The sequence below is a fragment of the Cucumis sativus genome, chromosome 6 (assembly GCF_000004075.3).
Source record: "Cucumis sativus cultivar 9930 chromosome 6, Cucumber_9930_V3, whole genome shotgun sequence".
Taxonomy (NCBI): domain Eukaryota; kingdom Viridiplantae; phylum Streptophyta; class Magnoliopsida; order Cucurbitales; family Cucurbitaceae; genus Cucumis; species Cucumis sativus.
In genome coordinates this window covers 23,300,078-23,324,437 of record NC_026660.2, presented here as the reverse complement: position 1 = coordinate 23,324,437, position 24,360 = coordinate 23,300,078, and the positions used below count along the sequence as shown (strand labels likewise).

General features: G+C 29.4%; 2 protein-coding genes across 2 annotated transcripts; both read left to right on the top strand.

Moving 5' to 3' along the window:
• The first annotated feature begins 13,604 nt into the window (after nt 1–13,604).
• On the top strand, nt 13,605–15,604 carry LOC101207591. The gene is made up of 5 exons (XM_004143250.3): nt 13,605–14,005; nt 14,382–14,463; nt 14,592–14,658; nt 14,774–14,959; nt 15,193–15,604. Exons 1-5 carry the CDS (start codon nt 13,762–13,764, stop codon nt 15,406–15,408), a joined length of 795 nt encoding a protein of 264 aa, XP_004143298.2. The 5' UTR covers nt 13,605–13,761; the 3' UTR covers nt 15,409–15,604.
• A 1,045-nt stretch (nt 15,605–16,649) lies between these two features.
• Nucleotides 16,650–23,222, top strand: LOC101207342 (probable 3-deoxy-D-manno-octulosonic acid transferase, mitochondrial). The gene is made up of 12 exons (XM_031888084.1): nt 16,650–16,893; nt 17,032–17,125; nt 17,345–17,387; nt 18,109–18,231; nt 18,314–18,433; nt 18,505–18,583; nt 18,801–18,917; nt 19,133–19,230; nt 19,663–19,753; nt 20,318–20,437; nt 20,519–20,589; nt 22,792–23,222. Exons 1-12 carry the CDS (start codon nt 16,695–16,697, stop codon nt 22,963–22,965), a joined length of 1,329 nt encoding a protein of 442 aa, XP_031743944.1. The 5' UTR covers nt 16,650–16,694; the 3' UTR covers nt 22,966–23,222.
• Nucleotides 23,223–24,360: the final 1,138 nt, after the last annotated feature.

The following is a 24,360-nucleotide window of genomic DNA, read 5'->3' as shown; positions in this document are numbered from 1 at the left end:
ACTAATTAAACATTGATTAGTTTTACTAATTCTTCTCCTAAGATGTATTTGAAGGTTTACGATTAAATAAATAAATAAAGATATTGTAAATTTTTCTTAAAAGACTAAAGTTATATACGGTAAATATTTACCTACTTCAATTGACAAATGATTGTCTATGACAAAGTTTATAAATGATTACTCCCCATATCTTACTCTCGTTTTTTAAATAATAATAATATTAATAAAATAAAATAAATATAATAAACTGAGATAAATTTGTATCTATGATCTTAATAGACAAAAATACTATGTAGTTTATTGTTTTTTTTTTTATTTATTTGTAACAAAATTATTATTTAAAATAAAAATTTAATAGTTTATATGTTTTGATGTGGAGATATTGGAAGGAATTGTTTGGTTAGGGAATAAAGACAGTGAATTCAATTCATGTTAATTACAAGTCACAACAAACTTTCATCTTCCTGTGTTAGCTGTACCAGAACCCCACTTTCTTTTTCTTTAATTTTTGAATTAATTGTACTTGTTGTTTTCGAATATATATATATATATATATATATATATAGTCAACTTATTTATATAACAAAACATTTCCATACTTGTGACAAACAATGACCCTTTTATATCTACATTCCAACTTTCTCCATAACAAAAATGTTCAAATCAAGAAAAAGGGCGTAAATGGTACAACATATATAAAAATTGCTATTTATAATTTAAAATATAAATAACAATGAAAACATTAGTACACAGTTGATAGTGAAAAGGAAATGAAATAGGAAAAACATATGTAAATTATTAAAATGGATGAATTACCGGGAAGCTTAATTTGGAATTGATTACCAAATTAGAAACGTGAGAAAGTAGTATTAAAAAAAAATGAAAGGTTTAACTTGATGGGCAAAGCCAAGATATCTAACTCAAGTCTCCCTCTTTGAAAGAAACAAAAAAGAGTAGGGCTTTTGTGAGTTTCCCCATTGCCATACCTTTTTGGATGGTGGGACCTTAGTCTCATTCAAATAACAACACACTCAAAACACCACATTTTTCTAATGCTTCAATTTTTTCTTTATATTCCATGTACTTACCTTAGTGGTGGACCATCACAATCATTTTTATACTCTAATTATTTTACAAGTTATTAAATAATTATTGAGATTCTTCTAAAATAAATCATCTAAAATCACTACTATTATATTAATATATTAGTTATAGTAATGCATGTAGCTTAGAACTACAAACTATAGAATTTAGTTATGTAGCTTAGAACTATAATAGTGACTTCTTGCTACATATCATTGTTTAGTGAGATTAAAAGTTGAATTGCCGCTTTGAATTTCGATGCTCACATGGGGCCTGGGGCGATGCTTGTAGGCCACCCACCCACCCACCCTTATGTCAACCAATGGCTGTGGTTTAAAAGTTTATTATCTACCCTCAACTAAAATATTCAAGTCTTACTCTAATTTCGTGCAAATATTCATCCTCACAGTGACCATTTTGAATATCAATAGGAAATTAATAATTCATACAAGCATAATAAATTTTGTTTTTTCACTAGTTTTGTTTTATGGTACGTAAACATATAATAAAAATAAAATTAAAATTAAAAATTTAGGAATTGTCCCTTATAATTGTGAGTTTGTGTATCCATATTTTAAAACTTTTGGATCCGTTGCTAACAATAAGGCTTTCTTTTATTTGACAAGGCACAAATTTAGCCACCAAATTAAATAGTTAAATTTATATTTGTAAAAAAATGTAACAAAAGAAAATAATAGTTAATTTATAAGTAAGAGATAAAAGTGTGAAATTTTGAAAATATAATGTTGAGATCCAATAGAAAGTAAATCTCTACGTTTTTGGTGTAAAGAAAAACCAAGAAAAAGACATTCTCTTGTTAAACAAATAAGAATGAAGTATGAATAGTTATTTTTTTGGTGAACTTTGAAACAAAATGAAATGATGGTGTGTAGCAATTATAAAAGATGCACATGCACACACATATTTCATATGGTGTTGATTGAAATTTATCATCATTTTGTCTCAAAAAAGATAAAGAAAAGACTTCCATCATTCTTTGTTGTGTTATAATCATTTCCCACCCAACAACCATGGGATTGTGTTCAAAATGAACACTCTCTTTCCATTTTTTTAAATGGCCTAACAACAACCAACAACAATAATTAGAAGACCGTTGTTTGTTTTTTACACTTAAATGTTAGTTAAACTAAGTTTTTGGTAGCTCCGAATACACTTAAGAATATTATTAGTCTTTTAGGATTCTTTTTTAATGTATATAATCCATATAAAATGTTTCAAATTAAACAACTATAGAAAAGACATCAAATCTTAAAACACATTTCTAAAAAGCGAGGATTCATAAAGATTTAAAGCCTCGAGATTTCTTAGCAATACTTATTTTTATAAAGTGAGGTTTATTAAAGGGTAAGCATAACAAATAGTAGTAATATGGAAAACAGACTCAATTTAGTTATATTTTTTTTTGTTGTTGTTTATTTAGTGAAGACAATTGTATTTAAAAATTAAATTAAATTCACGGGTTGATATCATTACCACAATTAACCAACATTGTTACGATAACGTCTTAGAATTATAAATATATCGTATTTACATAATTACCATTACGGTTGGGATCAAAAGGCAAGGATATAACAATACAAATTGTGATATATTCACAATTTTAATTAAGAAAATGTGATTAAAAACAATTCAACTACATTTGCGGTTATAAATTATTACAATTGATCTATCCTATTATACTAATTGTGAGGTCTATAAGCTTAGCCTAAATTTGAAAGTTCAAGTCCTCCTTCCTCCACATTTTGTTATGTTGTTCCCATAAGTCCCTACAAATGATCTTTTCTTTATCAACATTTAACCAACTAGCCATTTTTTGTCATCTTTGGACATCCAAAAGTGCTTGAAGTTCCATCAAACTAGGGATGTTACAAAAAAATGGTAACCCAACCAACTCGGATTATCCAACCCAAATCATAAAGGGTTGGATTAGGTGAAATATTGTGTTGTGTTAAAAAATTGAGCATGGTAGCTGGGTCGAGTTGACCCAACCCGACCCGATTATGTATATTATATATATATATATATATATATATATATATATATATATATATAACCTAAAACCTAAAAAGTTTAGTAAATCTCCTTCATCAACCATTGTTAACATATTGAAAAATAATATTAAAATTTGTCTAAATTATGAAGAGATGAAAAGAAAAACCAACTCGATCCATCCCAAATTTTTTGAGTTGGGTTGGGTTGGGTTAACCTCTAATTATTGAACCGATAAAGTTCAATTTTTGCCAAGTCAGATACCTTGAATTGGTTCATAATTTTTCTGTAGCCCAATTTACATACACCAAACTTATATTTTATTTGTCATACAAGATGAGATTTTTCAATAGTTTAATACGTATTCATTTTTTTGAATTTTATAAATTGACTTAACATTTGTTTGACGATGAACATTTTAATTATTTCATAACGTGTTTGTTTAATTATTTTAAATTAATTTAGCATGGGTAAGAGCACATGTTTGGTTAACTCATAATTGTTCTATTATGGATTAGTTTTCTATATGAACATAAGTTGCATTACTGCTGTTAAGACTTTTAAAAAAATATTTTACATTATTCTATTAATGGTTGAACTTTGAATTGGATCATGTGGAGCATCAACCATAATATAACATTAAAACGTGCTTGTTTTGCAATCTATATTAATCAAAATTGTAGATGACCATTAACATTATTAAGCTTTTATTGTAGAAAAATGAAAATTGAAAGACATTAATGTAATATAGACGGTTGTTTATTTACAAATCCCTAATAATTATATTATTCTCCAATAGAATTGTCAATAACCTAGGTCTCTTCTTCTTCAATGCAAACGGTTGATGAACTTTAAAAGTATTTATTGATGAAGTCAAATAATAATAATAATAAAACAAAAGATAGAGAGAGCATGAAAAAACAAATCAAATTAAGATGACATTTTTTAAAATTAATTACCAATTTATTTATTTTGAAGGGGAAATATCAAAATTAATTAATGAAGAAAATGATTGTTTGGATTCCAATTGGATTCGATTGGGACACCACATATAATTGACTTCACAATTCACACCATACTCTTTACTTTTAATTCATTCCTTTCCCCTATGTGAACTCCTACTCTTGTCTTAATTTTTTAATTAAGCCATCCACATGATCACCCGTTTGTGTCTTTTTTTTTTGTTTCTATTTAACTACTTTGCATCATTTAATTATTATTATTCTTCTTCTAAAACAGCTATATTTATTGGGTTTTGATAAAATAATTAATAAACAAACAATTTTTCTCACTATCCACTCTCTTTCATATCGATATACACACTCATACTTGTTCTCATTCTTATTCTCTCCGTACTCACTTGTTAATCTTAATCCTCTCTTTGTGTAAATTTTTAAATCTAAGCAAACTATAAATGTGTAGTAAGTGTAAAAACAAAAGCAAACGTCAAGTTAAAAGGAGAAAGAGTAGTGAAAATTGTGCATCAAGGAGTAACCCTCGCATGTTATATAGAATGGTTTTACAAATAATTTTGCTGTGTAATCGTGCATTCTTTTAAAAAAATTGACTTTAGATTTAATCATGTATATCAAAATTGTAATATAAATATTATGTGCGTCAAGAGCATCTATACCAAATCACTAATATAAATACTGTAGAAAATAATAGAAGTCAAAAGGGAAATTTGTAAATTGAAATTCATGAATAATGGGAAAGAGACCATAAATTTCAAAGCAAAACCTGAAAACTGAAAAAGTTTTAAAATAATTAATATTTGTTTTATTGACCGAAGTCAACCGATCTAACCAAAAAAAATAACAATAAATTTTAAAATAGTTGATCTTTATTTTAATTGGGAGATACTTTGGGTGAGGTAATAATTTTTCTCTACTCCAACTTATGTACGTCCTTCCATCAAACTCATATTTTATATGTTAGACAATTCGAGTTTTTTCAATAGTTTATTAATATATTAATAATATGTTTTAGAATAGTATTATACCGTTTTAATGTATAAAATCCATATAAAACGTTTCAAATTAAATAATGGTTATAGCAAAGGCATCAAATCCTAAAACATATTTCCAAAAAGTGACCATTCATAATGATTCAAACGCTCAACATTTTATTGCAATACTTATTCTTTCAAGGTTAGATTTATTTAAGAGTAAGGTAATAAAGGAAAAAGAGACGACTCAATTTAGTTATATTTATGGTTGTTTATCTAACGAAGATAATTAATGATGTAATTAGGATATAACAATAAATAATGTGATATATTTGTAATTCAATTATGTTTGCGATTATGAATGATTACGATTCATCTATCATATTATACTAACTTTGATTGTAGATTGATAGACATAACCTAAATGTGGAAGTTCAAGTCTTCCTTCTTCCACATTTATTATTACTAGGAGTCTCTATAAATAATTTTTTTTATCAACATTGGTGGTTTTTTTTAGTCATGTTTGGACAACTCACATTTCATTTGTCAAACAATCCGAGTTTCTTCGATACTTTATCGTGTGTTTGGGTTATTTTTTTTGTCCATTGGATTGTCGTGGAAATGTTAAATTAGGAGTGGTTGATGAATTCTTTTAGTATATTATTTCATTTTTTGGAATTCTATAATAAATTGACTTACCATTTGTTTGATGATGAACTCTTCAATTATTTTATAATGTGTTTGTTTAATTATTTTAAATTAATTTAGTATTAGTTTAATTTTCTCAACTTTTTTCAGAAGCACGTGTTTGATCATGAACTTTTGATTGTTTTATTATGGATCATTAGTTTTTTATAAACATGTGTTGGAATATTGGAATATTTTTACAAACTTTTAATTGTCAAATCCAAAATTGTAAATGACCACTGACATTAATAACAATAAAAAAAAATTAAAACTCACGTGAACTTTTTTTATTTTTTTTTACAAATTTGAAGACATTAATGTAATATAAAACTTATTTTAAGGCTCTTATGTACAAACCCTTAATGATTATTCTCCAATGGAAATATTAATAACCTAAGTTCTCTTCTTCTTCTCGAATACAAACGGTTGATCTCCAATTACTTATTTGGATGGATATATAATAACTGGTAGTTGTTGTTACTTCTCGAATAATTATTTATTTAGTTGTGTATATATATGGACCAATATCTAGTATGGTTAATTAAAAGGGAAAATTAATTATAAAACAAGACTTAAGGTTTAATTTGAAGATTTAACAATTCAATTCACATATTTGGTAAAAAAGAAATGTATTCGGATTATCCTTCCTAGCTTTCTTATGAATTGCCTTCAACAAAAAAGTTGAGAACTAAAGAACATAGTTCAATTAAAGTCTTAATAGAAGTCTGATTTCTTTTACTCTATACATTAATCTATACTATATATAAAAGCATGGATGAGAAAAAACTTTTTGTTTTCAATTGTGTCCTTCTTTCTTATTAGATTTGTTTGTTTTCTAATTTGATTTTGTTGTAATTTACTTTTTATTTATGTTTTAATTTGAAATTAGTTATTAATAAATAATTGGGTATTAATAATTTTAACTTTTTCTCTCCAATTAATTATATGGTTGAATTTCTTTAAAACCATTCATATCCATCTATCTCTCACTTGTGACCAAGAAATTGAAGATTTGAAATTAGTTATTAATAAATAATTGGGTATTAATAGTCTTCCAATAAGTTTAAATGAAGATTTGGGAGCCAAAGCTACAAAAGTCCACGAACCTTCGTCGTATTTTTGCGATGACTAGGAACAAACGATCAACCCAATAAAAAAGATGATGAGAATTCAAGGATGAAGAATGTAAAAGTGGAAGATTGAAGAGAGAACGGTCATAAGCTTCATTTTAAAAAATAACAAAGTGGCATGAGAATGCCAAATAAGTAGGTTTTTTAATTTTTAATTATTGTTTTGTAATTAAGTATGTTTTTTATCATGTAAAATGTAGCATGTGCTTACGACAGTAGTATATTATGGATCTTATAGTTGAGGGATAAAATTAAAAAAAAAAAATTGTATTCTCTCCTTGTATTATTTCAATAATATATATTCATTTAAATTTAATTATTCATTTCAAAATAATAACTAAATTATAATTTTTAGAAAATTTGTTAAATAATTATACTTCTAGTATATGATAGAAATACATAAAATATATTGGAATGATCACAAATGTCCAAATGATAATCAAGTTAATGTCGATGTTTAAAATTCCAATCAATTTAAATATTCAATATGTAATTGATACATATAAAAAAAACCCTACTCATCAATCCAAAGTTTGATTAAATTAATTGTTTCATAGTTATACTGTAAAATTCATTATATCTTTTAGCTCATTCGATTTCTACACACATATAACAAGTCTTGAGTAAGAGATCTCTCTAAAAATGAGGTTGAAAATGTATTTTCAAAAATCATTTCTAAAAGTGATTTAAAAAAATGAGGAGTAAATAAATATGACTTTATACCATGTTATTAACTAGGTTAATTTAAAAGAGAGGGAAAAAAAAAGCTAGAGGTATTTGAAATTTAGATGGGATCTGGGAAAAAAAAGATGTGGAGGAATATATTAGATTGTAAATATAAGAATAATCCAAACGTGAAGTTGATTAATTAATTTATTTATTTATTAAACTGAATTATTTAAGTTTGACTCTTTATCCAAGTTTGCCTTCTCGAGATTAATTTGGGTTGTAGGGTTGTGTTGGTATGTATGAACTTTAGAAGTATTTATTTATAAAGAAGGCAAATAATAAAATAAAAAAAGTAGAGAGAGATATGAAGAAACAAATAAAATTAGGATACTATATTTTAAAATTAAATTTCAATTGATTTATTTTGATGGGGGAAATATTAAATTAATTGATTAAAGGAATAATTGTTTCGAATTGGATCCGATAGGGACACTGTACCTAATTGACATCACAACTCAGTCACAACCATACTCTTTTTATTTTCAATTCATTCTTTTCCCCTTGTGAACTCCTACTCTCATCTTCTCTTTTCAAGCCCTCCACAAGATCACCCTTTTATATCTTTTGTTCTTTTTTAGACTACTCCACACCTTAATTATTGGGTTTCGATCAAATAATTCTCCTCACTACTCACTCTCTTTCATCTTCATACACACTTCACACTTGTACTTTCTCTTACTCCTATTCTTCTTACTCCTCCTCCTAATTTTCTCTTTTTGTAAATCTATACATATGTATTTCATTAGAGAGAATTACAACCAAGTAAAGCCTTTACCATGCATGTTTTTGAAGGGCTTACAAATAATTTTACTATGTGATCGTGCAAATTAAATTAATAAAAGGTTTTCTTTAAAATAATATATTAAAAGTATCGATATAAATATTATAGAAAATAATAGAAGTGGGAAAGGGAAATTTGTAAATTTGATGAAAAATGAAAAGAGGACGAGAAGTTTAAATGCAGAACGTGAAAACTGAGAAAGTTTTAAAATAATTAATATTAGTGTTATTGACCAAAGTCAACAGATCTAATTACCAAAAAGAAGAAGAAGAAGAAGAAGAAAGCAAGGGTTTTGTTCCTTCAATGATTATGCATTATTTGGAATTTGGATGGTGGGGGCTAAGTAGTAAATGATTTTAAAACAAGCCAAAAACTCAAAACTTTTATTTTAAATCTGTTAATTAAATAAATAAAGTAGTTGAGTTATTGATGTTTCGAATTAAATGCTCTTTTATTCTTTTTTTCTTTGTAAAAAACAACGAAATAATAATAAATTCCCTCATTTAAATAACATCTCTAATAATACGTTTTTAACATTCAATTCTTAAATTTCAGCTTTAAGGAAGCAAAAAAATCTAACAAGATAATAATCTGACTTACATATAAATGAATGCTTACAAGTATTAGGCCATATTGTAATAATTATGTTTCTTTCAATCATGTTTAAGATTATTGTGTTTAAATTTCTAAGGCCATTTGACAGCCTAAAAGGAGGGACGATGAAAAATTTAAAGTTACATATAGTTGGATCAAATTGATAATAATTACTATTTCAATATTCATGTGATATATAGTTGTTTGACACAAACACAAATTTATGGAACAAGTAAAAGTTATATTTGATTGTAGGAAAAAAAAATGACCCACACATGTACTAAAAGAACATGCACTAAAACAAATAAAAAGAATGGGAAACAACGAACAAAAAGATAGGCCACACATATATGTGAATGTGATAGGGCAATTGGAGGTTTTCTTGCTACACATGTGGTTTTAAATTCTTTTTGTTACGTTGTTGTTAACGTTACGACAAATAACATGTCTTCTTTTTGTAATATTTATATTATTCTTTTTAGCATGTTGAATATACATTTGTTGGATATTTTTAATATTGAATTTTATTCATTTCTTTTAAGGGGGTTAGATTCACCTTCTTGTAAAATAGGAAGAATGAAAAATGTAGTTTAAATGTTTTCTTCTATATTTAGCGGACAACTTCTTGGGTAACTTCAGATTTGGTTGGTCATTTCCCCCCCTCTTCCAATAATGGGAGAGTTGGTTTTCATGAGAGAGAGCAATACAAACACAATCGGGTATCAGAACAGATTTTAGCAGCTGCTACACAAAAAGTTTCTTGAAGGATTGCTGTATCTTCAAAGTGGAGTTACTGTCAAATAACTCAATACAGTGTGGGACAAATTTTCTGTATCGACCACGTCGTTGACATGCCTTAATCTAAAAAATTTTAATTTTAATTGTTGCAAATTTAATTTGTTCACAGAATATTTATATTCTTCTTTATGGTGGTATATTTTCTAAGTATATATATTACATTTAAAACACACTGGCCACACATATAGACACCAAATCAGATAGAAAAGTTATGTTTCACTGTGTTGTATTATATTGAACAAAGGTGCTCTATCTGGAAAAAAGAATATAATTAATGCAATCTACATACATATACATAATTGTAAAGATAGAACAAAAAAGTTTTTATGGTGCAGTAATAATAAGCATCGTCGTCAGATGGGCTATTCCTTCTTGTGATTGAGGCATACCAAAATAACTATGCATTTGACATAATTGACTCATATCTACTTTATTATATTGTGCACAATAATCATGATGGGCTAGCCAACAATAATGATATGTAATTTTGCATGAAGTGGTTGTCAATATCGGCCATGTCTTACCTCTGGTGTGGTTTATATTAATTTATTAATATATTATTGCATTACAAAATGGGACAAACCATTTGTCACTTTAGAATCGTCCTAACATCCTATCTAGAAATGTCATTCTACAATATGAGAGTATATGTAAATTATTATTACTATAATTAAGTAACGTTTTCGTAATATCATATGTATATGTACGATATTCAACTAATAAATAATTAAAATTATCCAAATCAATAACCATATTTATTTTTTATATGAAATATATATCTTACATGAATTTTCCCTTAATTATTGTGCACAAATCAGTTATATGATATTCGATATTAAACCAATATATTTGTTGATTGTTCAAATAATAACGCAGCTAACATTTTGTTTATTATGTAATTTAGACTGATTTTGATTTATTTCAGTTAATTTTTAGTACATTTGTGCAAATATTTCTGTTAGATTCGAATATATTCTTTAAATAATTAATTCATTTTTGTGTCTACAACCATTCTTTCCTTTATTTTCAGGTTTCTAAATAACGTTATAAATTAATATAAGAAAATTCAAATCACGAATCATAATAAATTTTAATTATGTAAACAACCTTGTCAGCATGCGACCAAAACCTAAAAAAAGAAGAAGAAGAATAACACATGCAAAATAGTCCTAAATAACAATCCAAATTAATATAAGAAAATGAGATCATAGTGAATCAATTAATGACTTTTTCAATATATTATTTTATTTATTGAAGTAACCCAAACCTTGAAAAGAAAAAAAGAACACGTGAAAAATAGTCCTAAATAACAATTCAAATTAATACAAGAAAATCCCAATCAGAGATCATAGTAAATGAATTGATGATTTTTTAATATATTATTTTATTTATTTAAGCAGGCAAGAACCCAAACCCTAAAAAAAGAAAAAAAAGAACACATGCAAAATAGTTGTAAATAACAATTCATGTTAATATAAGAAAATCCAAATCACCATTAATCACAGTAGATAAATTCATAATTTTTAATAGATCTATAGAGAAGAAGATGAGTATATATAAAACAAGCCAAAAACAAAATATTAATAGTTCGATAGAAAAGAAAACATACAAATCATAACTAATCTAAAACTATTATTTAAAATAAGATATGAATTTAATTATAGCAGAATATGAAACATTATAATCTATCCACGATAAAATAGATATATGTGTTATATATCATGATTAAAAAATAGAAAATTGAAAGTAAATATTTAGTGAAAAACTGAAATTGAGAGATAAATGTTGAAACCTAATAATTAAATTGAAATAATAAAAAAATTATATATAACATTTTAGAACTTTATGGACTAAATTATTAAGCAATTAGTTAATAGGTTAGAATTTGTTACATATCGTTTTATGATTGTAACTATTTATTTATTTTTCTCACACGTCCATGAAACAAAATGAAAAAGTTATTTGTAATTTTGTTAACTTTTAATATAAATTTTGATATATTGATGAGAAGGTTCAGTGGAAGTACAAGGGAGATAAATTTTTGGTAAACTTTAATGGGAAGATAAAAGAATGGTTGTAACAATTATGAAAGATCCACATGCACACATAGTATATGTTGAACAAACTTCATAAATGTTTTGATGTATTGTAATTATTTCTCCACCAACCATGATTATATTGAAAACTCGACATTCATTTCCTTCACAAATATTGTTATTATTAAACATTTTCTTCTATTTATATTCTCAATGAAATAAACAAAATTCACACAAGGAGATAAACAATAAAGAGTTACTCGAGTTACTAATAAATTTATAGTAGCAATTAGTGTAAAACTTAGTATAAGGTAAATGAATAAAAATAGACCAACTCCAACTTAAAATAATACCAAGAAATTTCAGTCAATTAAATTTTGCCAAGTCAATGTCACAAAATTGTGATGATTATAATTTGATTAGATTTGGGTTGTCAAGTTTTCTCATATCAAACCGAATTCAAGCTCTGGATGAAACATCATGTCAAACAAGGGACCAAGGCCCGAGTCCACCAAGAAAATGGACCCAAGTCCAAGCTCAAGCCCAACAAGCAAAGAGACCTAAGCCCAAGCTCAACAAGCAAATGAGCCTAAGCTCAAAACCAACAAGCAAATGGGCCCAAGTCCGAGCTAACCATGCAAATAGGCTCAAGCCCACCTAAATCCCATAAAAGTTATCTATAAATAAAGAATTTTACCATTTATTTAATGGAGACTTTGGTTAAAGGAAGATTGAAGGTCTGAAACTATGAAAAATTGAAGATTCAAACTTCTACAAACTTTCGAGATGTGCAAGTTTGTATCGACCTTGAGATCAACATCTTCTAAAAAATTGAAGACTTTGAAGATTAAACTTTCATTGGATTTCAAAAGATCAAAATTCAAATCGACTTACAACTACAACATCCTAAAGATAAAAAATCAAGAAGTTATAAAAATTTTATCTTGTATTTGAGAGAAAACTTCAAATGAGTAAATAATAGAGACTCTATTCACAATATTCATCAATATACAAAATTCAATTTCACAAAATACATTTCTTCAAAATCTCGTGTGAACAATACCAAAAACTAAAACATATACAAAAAAGTTAAAGTGCACATTTATTTTATGGTTCATTCCTATAAACTCATTTAGTTGCAAAGTCATTGTGGGTTAAACAATTTTGAGTCCAAAAACAAGTCTCATTCATTTTGAATGGATAGTAATATTAGAGATAATAATCAAATGTATAAAATATTTTAAAACAATTACAAATATAACAAAGTTGAACGACGATAAACATCTATTATTGTTAGACTCTCGAACGGTCAATGATAGATTGATATTTGTTATTTGCATGCAACATATAGTCTATCATAGTTACTTACAAATTTTACTATATATGTAAAAATAGTTTGAATATAATTGTTTACATTGAGTGTTCCAAAAGAAAAGGTGGTGCGTCTGCTCTTTTGCCATTAGGAATAAAGAAAATTCTTTGAGATTTGAGGTGTTTTCTTATTGGTTGTTTGAAGAGAAAAGCAAATTAAACAAATCTTCTTTTGCGCAAAACAAATCTTCCTTTGAACAAAGTAGACTCTTGAGTTCGATCTTTTTCCTAACCTTTTTTTAGTGAAATTGCATTGGTGGGCAGAGAATTGAATGTACGAACCGATGTGAGTTAATTAATATAAAATTTGTAACTTGTTCTTTTACATTAAAATCTTAAAATTAAGAGGTAGTTAATAAAGTAAATTGGTAATTAAAAGTTCAAATTTACTTCTGGTGATGCAAACATTAAATAAAAAACAACTAAGAAGCTAAACAGATCACAAACTCCGTTTACTGGAAAACCCAACCCTTTATTAGAGAAGTTCAAAAGCCGTCCAAAATTTCAGATCAATATATATATATAAAACCAAACATTGTCATTCGGATTTCATCAGCACTTCTCATATCATAAAATCAAACCACACTACTGAAAATGGCAGAATCATCATCATCCATCAAAAACAAAGCTGGTGCAAGCAAATGCAGCAGCGACGAAGAAGAAAAAGTTGGAAACATTGATCTGGGGTTGTCAATGAAAAACTTGAGTCTTGGCCCAAAAAAGAAGCTTTTGATTATGGGAATCGGTGGATTTCTTTGTCACAGAGTCTGTTATCGTTACGGCAGACAAAAGATCCCAACACATCGTCTTCCTGATGCATCCTATGGCAGTTTCTATGGTCACCATTCTCCTTTTGATTTTCTTCTCTCAATGATTTGTTGTAATTATTATTATTATCTTTTTCATTTACTTATGAACAAGGATTTCTAATCTTGGGATAAAAAAAAAAAAAGGTTTTCTTTTTAGTTTTATAAACATGAATAATATTCATAAACTAAAATTTAAAAAGAGACTTGGTTACTGTCTTTGTTTTTTCTTCTTTCATTTTACTATCCTATCTTAGGTTGTATCTGTTTTAATAAGAGCTACATTTTTAATCAAATCTTAAATATATTTCAGATGATGGTGGTGCTCAATCTTAATCCATTCTCACATTATACACAGATTAATTACATTTATTTTTTCTAATTTAGTTGTCCATATCTCTATGCTAGTTTACAAGAGACCGTTCTGTGAGGACTTTATGAAGTTCTGCTTAGAGAGGTTTGAAGTTGGTATATGGTCTTCAGCAAAAGAGTTAGTCAATCTCAATTTAATTTTGACAAAACCATATTTTATTTGCAACTAATTATTAAATAGACAATTTTATTTTTTTAATAAGTTTGTATTATCTTTCAAACATCTGCATATATGTATATATATAGATGGTACTTGGACAGTGCCTTGGATTCTATAATGCATGGATTGAGAAGCAGACTTCTATTTGCATGGGTAAGCAATATATTTAGTACCCAAAACCTTGCAATAAATTATACTTTTAGCCTTATTAAAAATTGGTGTCAAATTCAAATTTTATTATTTTTTTGTTTGTTGGGTTTTTTTATAGGATCAAGGGGAGTGCACAAAGACCTGTTTCTTTGACTTGGAGAATAAGAGCAAACCTATTTTTCTTAAGGAGTTGAAGAAAGTATGGGAAGGAAATGGAGTTGGAATTTTGAGGTCTTCCACACAATTTTGTTCATCCAATACACTCTTAATTGACAACGAGCCTTACAAAGTTTTGTTGAATCCGGTCGGTATTCAACTCCAACTTTTGTTTTTTGTTTTTGTTTTTAAAAAAATACTTAGGTATTCCTTACATTCAAAAGAAATTATGTGTTCAGAAAGAGATTATAATAAGAATAGGTATAGTCTGAGTGATTGCTATTTATAGATTTTTTTTAATAAAAATTTTCTAACCTAACATCTGTGTCTACATTAAGAATTGTTTTTTTTGTTTTGATTGTGTTTGTATTATATATGCAGCCTAACACTGCTATATTCCCAAACGAGTACAAGGCAGATGATACTAACGACGATGCTTTAGGAGCTGGGAGTGAACTAAGACGTTTCCTTGAAAAAGTGGCCGACGCCAAAGATGTTTCTAATTTCATCAAACACAATCCATTTGGAAACCCACCCATTTCTCCACATCATCCTAATTGGGACTTTTATTCCAAAATCATTACTAGTTACAAGTAATAATTAGTACCTATATCATTTCCTTTTTTATTAATGTTAATTCACATGCAATATGCTTAACTTATGAACTCAGTAGTTTCTTTTGGTAAGTTTGGAATTTCGTGATCATCTATTCTGCTTATTTTATTTAGTAGTATCAACGAACATGTTTTCTCTCCGTATATAGAAGATTGCTGCATGAGGTTGAGGCTTCAAATTAAGATGGGTTATTTTGTTATGTTTATATTTGGTGTTCTTCCATGGAGTGATATGATACGCATGAGGGTGTGGATAAATGGAATGTTCCCATGAAGACGTGCATGAGTGTAGTCATGAGCAACAAAGAATGTAGGTTTAGATTAAATGTAACTGTGACATGTTTGGAAGGGTCTTTAAAAGAGTTTTAATGAAATCTAATTTTGATATAGCAATTTTAAGACAATCAGAAATCAATTTCTTGATGTTTGAAAATAGTTTTAAAACATATTTAATTGTTTGATGTTAATTTAAGCCATGACAATCATGGTTGGTTTTTGGTCTTTAGTAGTTTCTGCATATTTATAAGATTATATAAACACCAATTGCATCAATTAAGTATTTTTTTTACCCATTTTATTCCATGTGTTGTGTGCAAAATCACTGACTATAGTTAGTATAGTATTTTGTCCTAGAGATTGAAGTAAGACTTTCATCCTATCATTGTTGCATTGAAGAAAACATTCAATAAAATATGAATCAATTTTATGAAAAAAAAATCCAAAACATTAAATATATGTGTACGTAATTATTGAAAAAAAAAATGGAATTCTCAAAATCTACAAATACCACGAACGAATATAGATTCTACTTTAAATTGTTGTAAGATAAATCACAAAATGTAGTTTTTACTATTAGTTTATTTTCGTTTTTTTTTTTCCAGAAAACTTATTGTCTATCAACCATTCACTATATAACTTTGAATTTACATGTTTACGTGAAAATTATTATTATACATCTTAACCAATTTTATTAAGAAAACAAAATTAAGATTTATTAATAACTAAAATTTAGCAGCATAAACTAAAGCAAGCCCCAAAATATTTGATTAAAATGGGATTTTAGCTTTAGAATTATTAATATAATTTTGGATAATAGTAAAAAATACAACATTTTCACAAAATATTTACCCTTTGTATATTTTGGGCCGAGGATGTGATATGGGCCAACCTAATGGCCTAGAGTTATGTTTTGTAAAGGGCCCATATTGTAGTTTTAACTACATTTCGTCGCTGACGATCTAACAGAACGAATTCTTGTAAACCGAAAGAATGGCGGCAACGAAGGGGAAGCTAATTTACAAAGTATACAGAGCACTAAGCTACGGCCTCTCGCCATTGCTCTACCTTCACCTCCGATGGCGTGTGCTTCGTGGCCTCGAGCACCCTTTCCGATGGCCGGAGCGTCTTGGTCGACCTTCTCATGCTCGTCCTCCCGGTCCACTCCTCTGGTTCCATGCCGTCTCTTTAGGTTCATTGTCTAATACCATCATTTCATTCTTCTTACAGAGAAATTCGGAAATGAACCATAACCTTTCTGAATCGATGAAGTGTATTGATTGCAGTTGTGTGTGCTTAGAATGAAACGTGGTTTCTTGTTCTTATGCAGGAGAAGGTTTGGCTACTATTCCTATAATTAAGCAATGTATTCAGAGAAGGCCTGATTTGGTCGTTTTGATGACTACAACCACTTATTCTGCCTTGTAAGAATTGGTGTTAGTTTTTTCTCTCTTTAAATTCTAGTTGCTGTTGGAGTTGGTTACTTTATAGACATTTCAAACGGTGAAATCCAAACTGATTTTTATTGTGAAATTATAAGCTCAGCTGAAAATAGGGTTACCATTATCGTTTGTGAACAGGATTGTGTAGCTTATACATGAAAGTCCGTAAGTGGAGTTAATTGTATTTTTTTTCTTGTGCAGTCAGGTAGTGAAGAATTGTCTTCCTACCGATGTCATATATCAGGTACTGATCGTACATTTCCTCTTTTAATCAAAAGTGTTATAGGATCAAGTTTGCATTCGTAATTGAGATTTGGAACGATGTATGTACTTCTGTTTCCGTTTATGAAGTATCTCTCTGCATTTTTGTAAAACTTTTCTTCCAATTGAGTGGTACGACTTGTTTTCGGTGGAATGCTTGACACTTCAGTTTGAGGTATGATGAAAGGAGGGATCTTTCTTTTTTTCTTGGGCACATAGAGTTGTTGTCTGTTGACTGTTTCTTTTCATAAAAAATTATGGAATGTTGGGTCAGGACAAGGAGGAATGTAGTGAAATTGATTAAACACAGAATAAAACCTCAAATTCTGTATTTACGGATCAACTGTTTTTAAGAAGTTCTATTTTTCAAAGCATGATTAAGTTTACAGTTGAAATACTTTTAATATGTAAATGTGATCCAAATCGATGAGAATATTTCATCTATTATATTTCTTGCTGTATGTCAAAACTTGTTGTTTTCAATTGTTTTTCTACTTGTTTAGCTCAGTATAGAAATGACTTGAAAGTACAATCAATCAAAATAATAATTTTTTTCTCTTTCTTGTTATCTATATTTTTCTCTGTGCTAGGTGATACGTTTGTCCTTTCTTAAGACTAATCATTTTTGTATTTTGTGGTTTTCACATGTCTTAGGGTATCTAGATTTACTTTCTTTGGTGTTCACATTTTTTTGTACAAATCAGTTTGCCCCACTTGATACAGCTGCTGCCATAGACACTTTCATTGAATATTGGAAGCCTAAAGTTATTATTTTAATGGAGAGTGAACTTTGGCCTAATCTTATCTTGGGTGCTTCACAGCGTGGTGTAAGTTGTGTCTTCTCACTGACATAATGTTCTTTATGGTATGGATGCTTGAGGTTTTCACATTCACCCTTGCTCTCTTCAGATTGCTATGGCATTGTTAAATGCTCGGATGTCAGCTATGTCTTTTAATCGATGGTCAATTCCAGTGTTTCTTCCCCTGATTTCCTTTATGCTGTCAAAGTTCTCATTGATTCTCCCATTGGTATCGATCGTCAACTTTCCTTGTAAAATTGATTTTTTTTCCTCGTCACTGATCTTTGTTTTGTGTATTAGAGCAATCTACAGGCCATACGGTTCCAGCTACTGCAGGCTTCACCACTGGTCATCAGTTTTGCTGGTGATCTGAAATTTGGTATCCACTGCCAACTTTTTCTTCTGATATGCTGGAATGGAAATTATGTTTTATGAAATGAACGCACAGTTGGTTTGTCAACTGTTATTCGACAAGTATGGGATTGGTGCTATTATAAAAACATTGAACCACATGGTTTTCACCAACTTCCACTGAACTTGATCGATGGGCTTTTCTAACACTGAGGTTGGATTTTGAAGTTTTTCTTTCCATTCAGCCGTTGAAGATGTTGGTATGTCAAAGGAAGAGATCAAAAAGGTTGAAGATCTAAGATCACAGTTGGCTCATAGACAAGCTTGGATGGCTTCCTCCATACATAGAGGAGAAGAAGAAGGTTATGTTTCTTTTAGAAACCTAATGCATGTATGTTTCTAATGTTAGTTTTGTGTTGTAGCATGTCTATGTTTTTTTTTTGCGCAGTTATGATTTATTTCCCCTTAGCCTTTACTTCAATAGAGAAAAATGCCGCAAATGCCCCTCTACAATTTATATTTTGAAGTTTAAGGCTCTATAATGAAATTGATATCGGTTAAGTTTCTCATTCTGCAGTTATACTTCAAGTTCACAGAATGCTCTTAGAAGCACACCCAAATCTAGTAACTGTTATTGTACCTCGACATCCACAGCATGGAAAAGAGATTGCTTTAGTAGGTTTCTTATACTTTATTTTTGTGCTTTGTACACAGTATTTATAATGATAACAACCTTATATGAAAGAAACATTAATGTGTCGATAGCTCCCTTTATTAGGTCTTTTCATCAGATTCTTGTAGATGGTAATGCCCTGAACTCTTTTTTTTTTTTTTTTTTTTTTTTTACATTTTGAATAACCCTCAAGCAGTTTTTTAAAGTTAAACTACCCTGTGCAAGTCATGTAAAACATGATTGGTGTGTATGTGTGTGTGTGTGTTTGTGGGAGGGGGAGGGGAGGGGGGTTGCAAACATATTCCAAACCAGCGTACGGAACTGGAAATATATTTGTTGAATTTCTTTGTTGGTATGGCATTTGACTTAGTGGGGCGCTATTGTGACGATTTGCTCCATGTTTGATTTTTGTATTACCATTTTAATTAGCACAGGAAATGAAGAAAGAAGGGCAGAATGTAGCTTTGAGGTCTCAAGGTGAAAACATTACATCAGGAACGAACGTATACATTGTAGACACATTAGGTATGCAGTGTATATATATATGTGTGTATGATGTTTGAATTCATTCTCTCTTTGGAAGTGAGTAAGATACAAGATGTATATATAAAGATATTTAGTTTTTTTTTATAAATAAAGACAATTTCATTGAGAGATAAAGATAAATGCTGTGCTCAATAGAGGGCTATGCTATGTCCATAGCTGAGGGTAAACCTCTGGTCAAATTTCTATGATAAGATGTAAATATAAAGATATAGTTTTAATGTTTCCATCAAAAGTAGAAATGTAAAAAAGGTAATTTAGGAAATAAAATTCTTGAATGGTATATTCTATCACTTCTTTGTCACCATATATACCAACGTATGGTTTTTGAAAAACGCCTTACTAATATCTAGAGAAACATTCTTACAGAAACTTGGCAACATCCTTCAAGATTAACTTTGATATATAAATGACGTGTCATTTAAGAGTAACTTGTCATCTTATTTTGATGGTTACTAGGAATAAATATTCCTTCTGAATCTCGTATTGAGATGTTTTGGTTGCTTTTGGATAAATCTTCTGATGTCATTTCCACGTGCAACTTAGGTGAATTAAGGTATTTGTATGGAATAACCTCCATTGCTGTGGTTGGAGGATCCTTCTTGCCTGGTCTTGCTGGTCACAACATATCAGAAGCTGCTGCAGCTGGTTGTGCTGTATTGACTGGTGAGTATTTTCCGCCGTAGTCTTTATGATATGCTGTCATCCTTAATTGTTCTGTTCTCAGGGTTCTTTTTCCTCTGCCAGGTCCACATATTGGCCATTTCTCAAGCATGGTGGCTAAACTGCAGCAGTTTAATCCAATGTCGGTTTTGCAGGTGAACATAAAATCTTGTCCCACTTTACATTTACCTTTTATTTATTTGGAAGAACTGCTCTGGTTTGGATTCAGATATTGGACGTTTTCTTTGAGTCATCGGAGTATTCCATGTTTGGTTCTGTAGCCCTGACGACATGTCTTACTAGTCCAAGTATTAACTGTCGGGATTTTAAGAACCTGCTACGGTTTTCATATCTTGCATTAGTCAAGTCGTGCCGGTTATTTTGATTTTGGATGATGGTTCTGGCTTGATGAAGGTTTCATAGAGATAGTTGATGTGGATTTTGATGGTTGCTCCTTTAAGATAATAGAGGTCATATCCTGTAAAGAAAAATAAAAGGTGATATTTTTCACTTGGTTGAGTTTTAGCTCTGGGAAATTGTTGGATATGCAAAGATTCTTTCTCCTGTCGCTTTCCTATTATTTATGCTTGGACCATTGGCCAGATTTGGACTGTTCATTCTTTTGTGACTTTGTCTATATGATGAGTTTCTATCGTGTTACTGCCGTAGAGGGAAGAATGGATGGTCATAATTTTTATTGTACTGCCGTAGGGGGAAGAATGGATGGTCATAATTTTTATTGACCCTCGTGATTATTGGAGATCGTATTGTGTTCCCTCGAATATCTTAAGCTGTGAATACATCTCCAGCAGTTAAACTTCAACAATACCTTTGGTCTCGTTTTTATTGGTATTTTAGTCCTTTTGCTCCTTTTTGAATCTAGTATAATTCTCTTGTACTTTAAACATTAGTCTCATTTACTATCATTAATAAAGTGGCTCATTTTCATTTAACAGAAAAGAACAATACCCTTAACGTAGGCAAAGCTCCGTGGAAAGATAAATATCCGTATGAAAGAAAGTAAAGTGAGTTTGGAAAGCGTCGATGATCAAGTTAAACTTTGTATACGGTTTTCTTGAGCAGTGAGAACACAAAAATTGGGAATCAAGCACTCAGCCAAATGTTGCTGTGGCTAAAAATACTTGGGGTTTGACAGGTGTCAACCACATGAGGAATACACAGAAACAGTCAAAAGAGCATAAAAAGAGTTACAATGAGGTAAAAAACAAAGGATGGCAAGGGATAAATAATGCCAATACAAGTATGTCTAACCAACTTCAAAGAATTTTTTTTGGCATTGTTCTATTCCGAAGCCGTGGCACCGTTTGTTAGTAGTTGTGGTGACTTAAGATCACATCTTTCATGTGCTGGCATCTGGCCACTTCTTTCTGAATCTTTCTATTCTCTTTCTTCAGATGGACCAACTCCTCAACTTATATAGTCAACTCTTCTCTCTTGACTAAACCACCCTTTAGAGAGAGGCGAAACAATTATTTGAACCTTAGCAAGAACTTTCTTTGGATCACTTGACATTTTAAAAGTAAAATAAAATGAAGAAAAATGATAAGGACAGCCAACCCAGTCACATTTCGATTGTGGTATGATATAGTCGATACTAGCATGGTATAGTCCACCTTAGACATAAACTTCCACAAAATTTACTTTTGGTTTTATCTTTAAGGTCTCATACCAACAAAGAGGTTGTCCTCCGTTCATATATCCATGATCTTCCTTTTATTAGTCCAACCTTATTTAGTTCAGGTTGGACTTTGGTGACATTGTTAGTGAGAAAACTCTATACCCTAGGTAGAATTTTTTATTTGCCTCTAATTGGAAGATGATCAATTCTTCTTCAATTAATTATACTCTGATCTTTGAGATAATTGGAAAGGTCACATCTTATGTAACGGGTTGATTGGTTCAATAAAGTTGTTTTTATTTTTCTAAAAAAAATTTAATTACCAATGATGCTCAGGCTATAATTCATTACAAATCTCCAAAATAACGAGAGTAAAATAATCATAATCGTTAAACATATCCCAAACAAGTATAGTTACATATAGTATGGGTTGACAACCAATAGATAATCCTCTCATTCCCATTGTTAACAAATAAATCATAATCAAACATGTTACTGAGTTATTTTGATTTTGAACGTGCCTCTTCTTTGGCATATTGTAGAAAGTAGCGATACAAATGATTCTAAAAGAACTCTGAATTTTCTTTTCTTGACGATCTTTGTCGTCAAATTTCACTTGTATTCAACTGACTGTTTCTAAAAGAAATCTAAACTTTCTCTTTTGACCATTTCTGACTGATATTTGCTATAAAATTCCACCTGTATTCAACTGATTCAGGTTCATGGAAAAGTGGACCTTGAAGAAGCTATAAAATATCTGCTTAAAGACGACAAAGTTTTGGAAGCGCACCGAATGGCCGCTAAACAGGCGCAGCAAGCTCTGGCGAGTGGCATTATTGTTGGTACTTGGAACTCACTAAATTCCAATGTTCTGAGAAGTGCTTTTGGGTAGGTGATCACATATACAATGACAAATATAATGCAAGTGACTTGTAGGAATTAATCGATTGGATGTTTTCATTTTTAAAGAGGGAGAAAGGTTGCATATGCAAATATTTTCAAATATTTAGAATTTCCCTTTCTTTATCAATATATTTGCCCTCACAAAAATTTCTAACCTTATCATCTTTGCACATGGATGGATGCATCACAGATGAAAAGGACTTTTTTAAAATAATAATAAGCATAATTTTTGCCTTTTGCTTCTAATATTTCCATGATGTTACTGTTAGATTATAATTATTAGTTAAATCAATTAAAATTTACCTCTAAACTTGACTGTGTGTATCACTTTTTGCTCTAAATTTTCAATTCTAGAGAAATATACCATAAAACTATGACGAGTTCCGCAATTTTGATCTTTAATGGGAAGAAAAAGGTGTTTTACTTTTTACCTCAAATAAGTTTTGTAATTTTTATGTTATAGTATTGTTTTTTAAAGATTATTTTATGATAATATCAATTTAAAGAATTGTTTCAAACAATATGTCATAAACATTCTTTTTGTGTACGTGTATAAAATTGGTAGAGTTGATTTATGTAAATATGTATATGCATAGTTCAGTCGTGAAGTTTGAATCTTCTTGTTTCCTGTTGAACTCAAACAAAAATTGTTCATTTTAAAAATTAGTAATTAAATGGTTTCATTTATACATATTTTATTTTATTAAAATAGTTTGTTTTTCTTAGGAGGGATTCGCACAAATAAGTAAAAAAAAATTAATATAATTTATGTCAGGTAAATTTAAATATTTTCGTCAATTGACCTAAAAGGAAAAGACAAAATTACCTTCCTTTCCAATCTATTGTACATAGCTGCCCTCTAGTAGTTTTTTTTTATATGTGTCACATTTGATATATCAAATTAGTTTGTGATAGATTTTTCAGGTGAAATTAATGAAATTTTTTAACTTATGGATTGTTTCGAGTTTTTTTGGTTTATCTTGACAGATAGTTAGCTGAATTAGAAGGTATGGAATTAAGTTTGAGGCCCCAATAATTAGATGAAATTTGAGAGATTATGGTCAATAATGATACACTTCACTGTATTTAAGGAATAATATATTTATTTTCCTTCCTTTTGTTTTTAATAAAACTGCACAAAAAGTTAGATGCTTTTCTTGTTATTTAATTTGGAATTGGTAAAGTTTAATCTGTGTCCGCTCACTGATTTGTGCGCCAATGGAACGCAATAATCAATCACTTCTGCGCTTCCGTGTCCCCCAAGTTTTCCTCCGCCTCCGATCATTTCTATTTTTCAACACCAATTTTTCGCCGGCAACCTCTCCATTTAATGCCCATCTTTTCGCGATAATTTGAAGAATAAATCAATTCCTAAATTTATTGC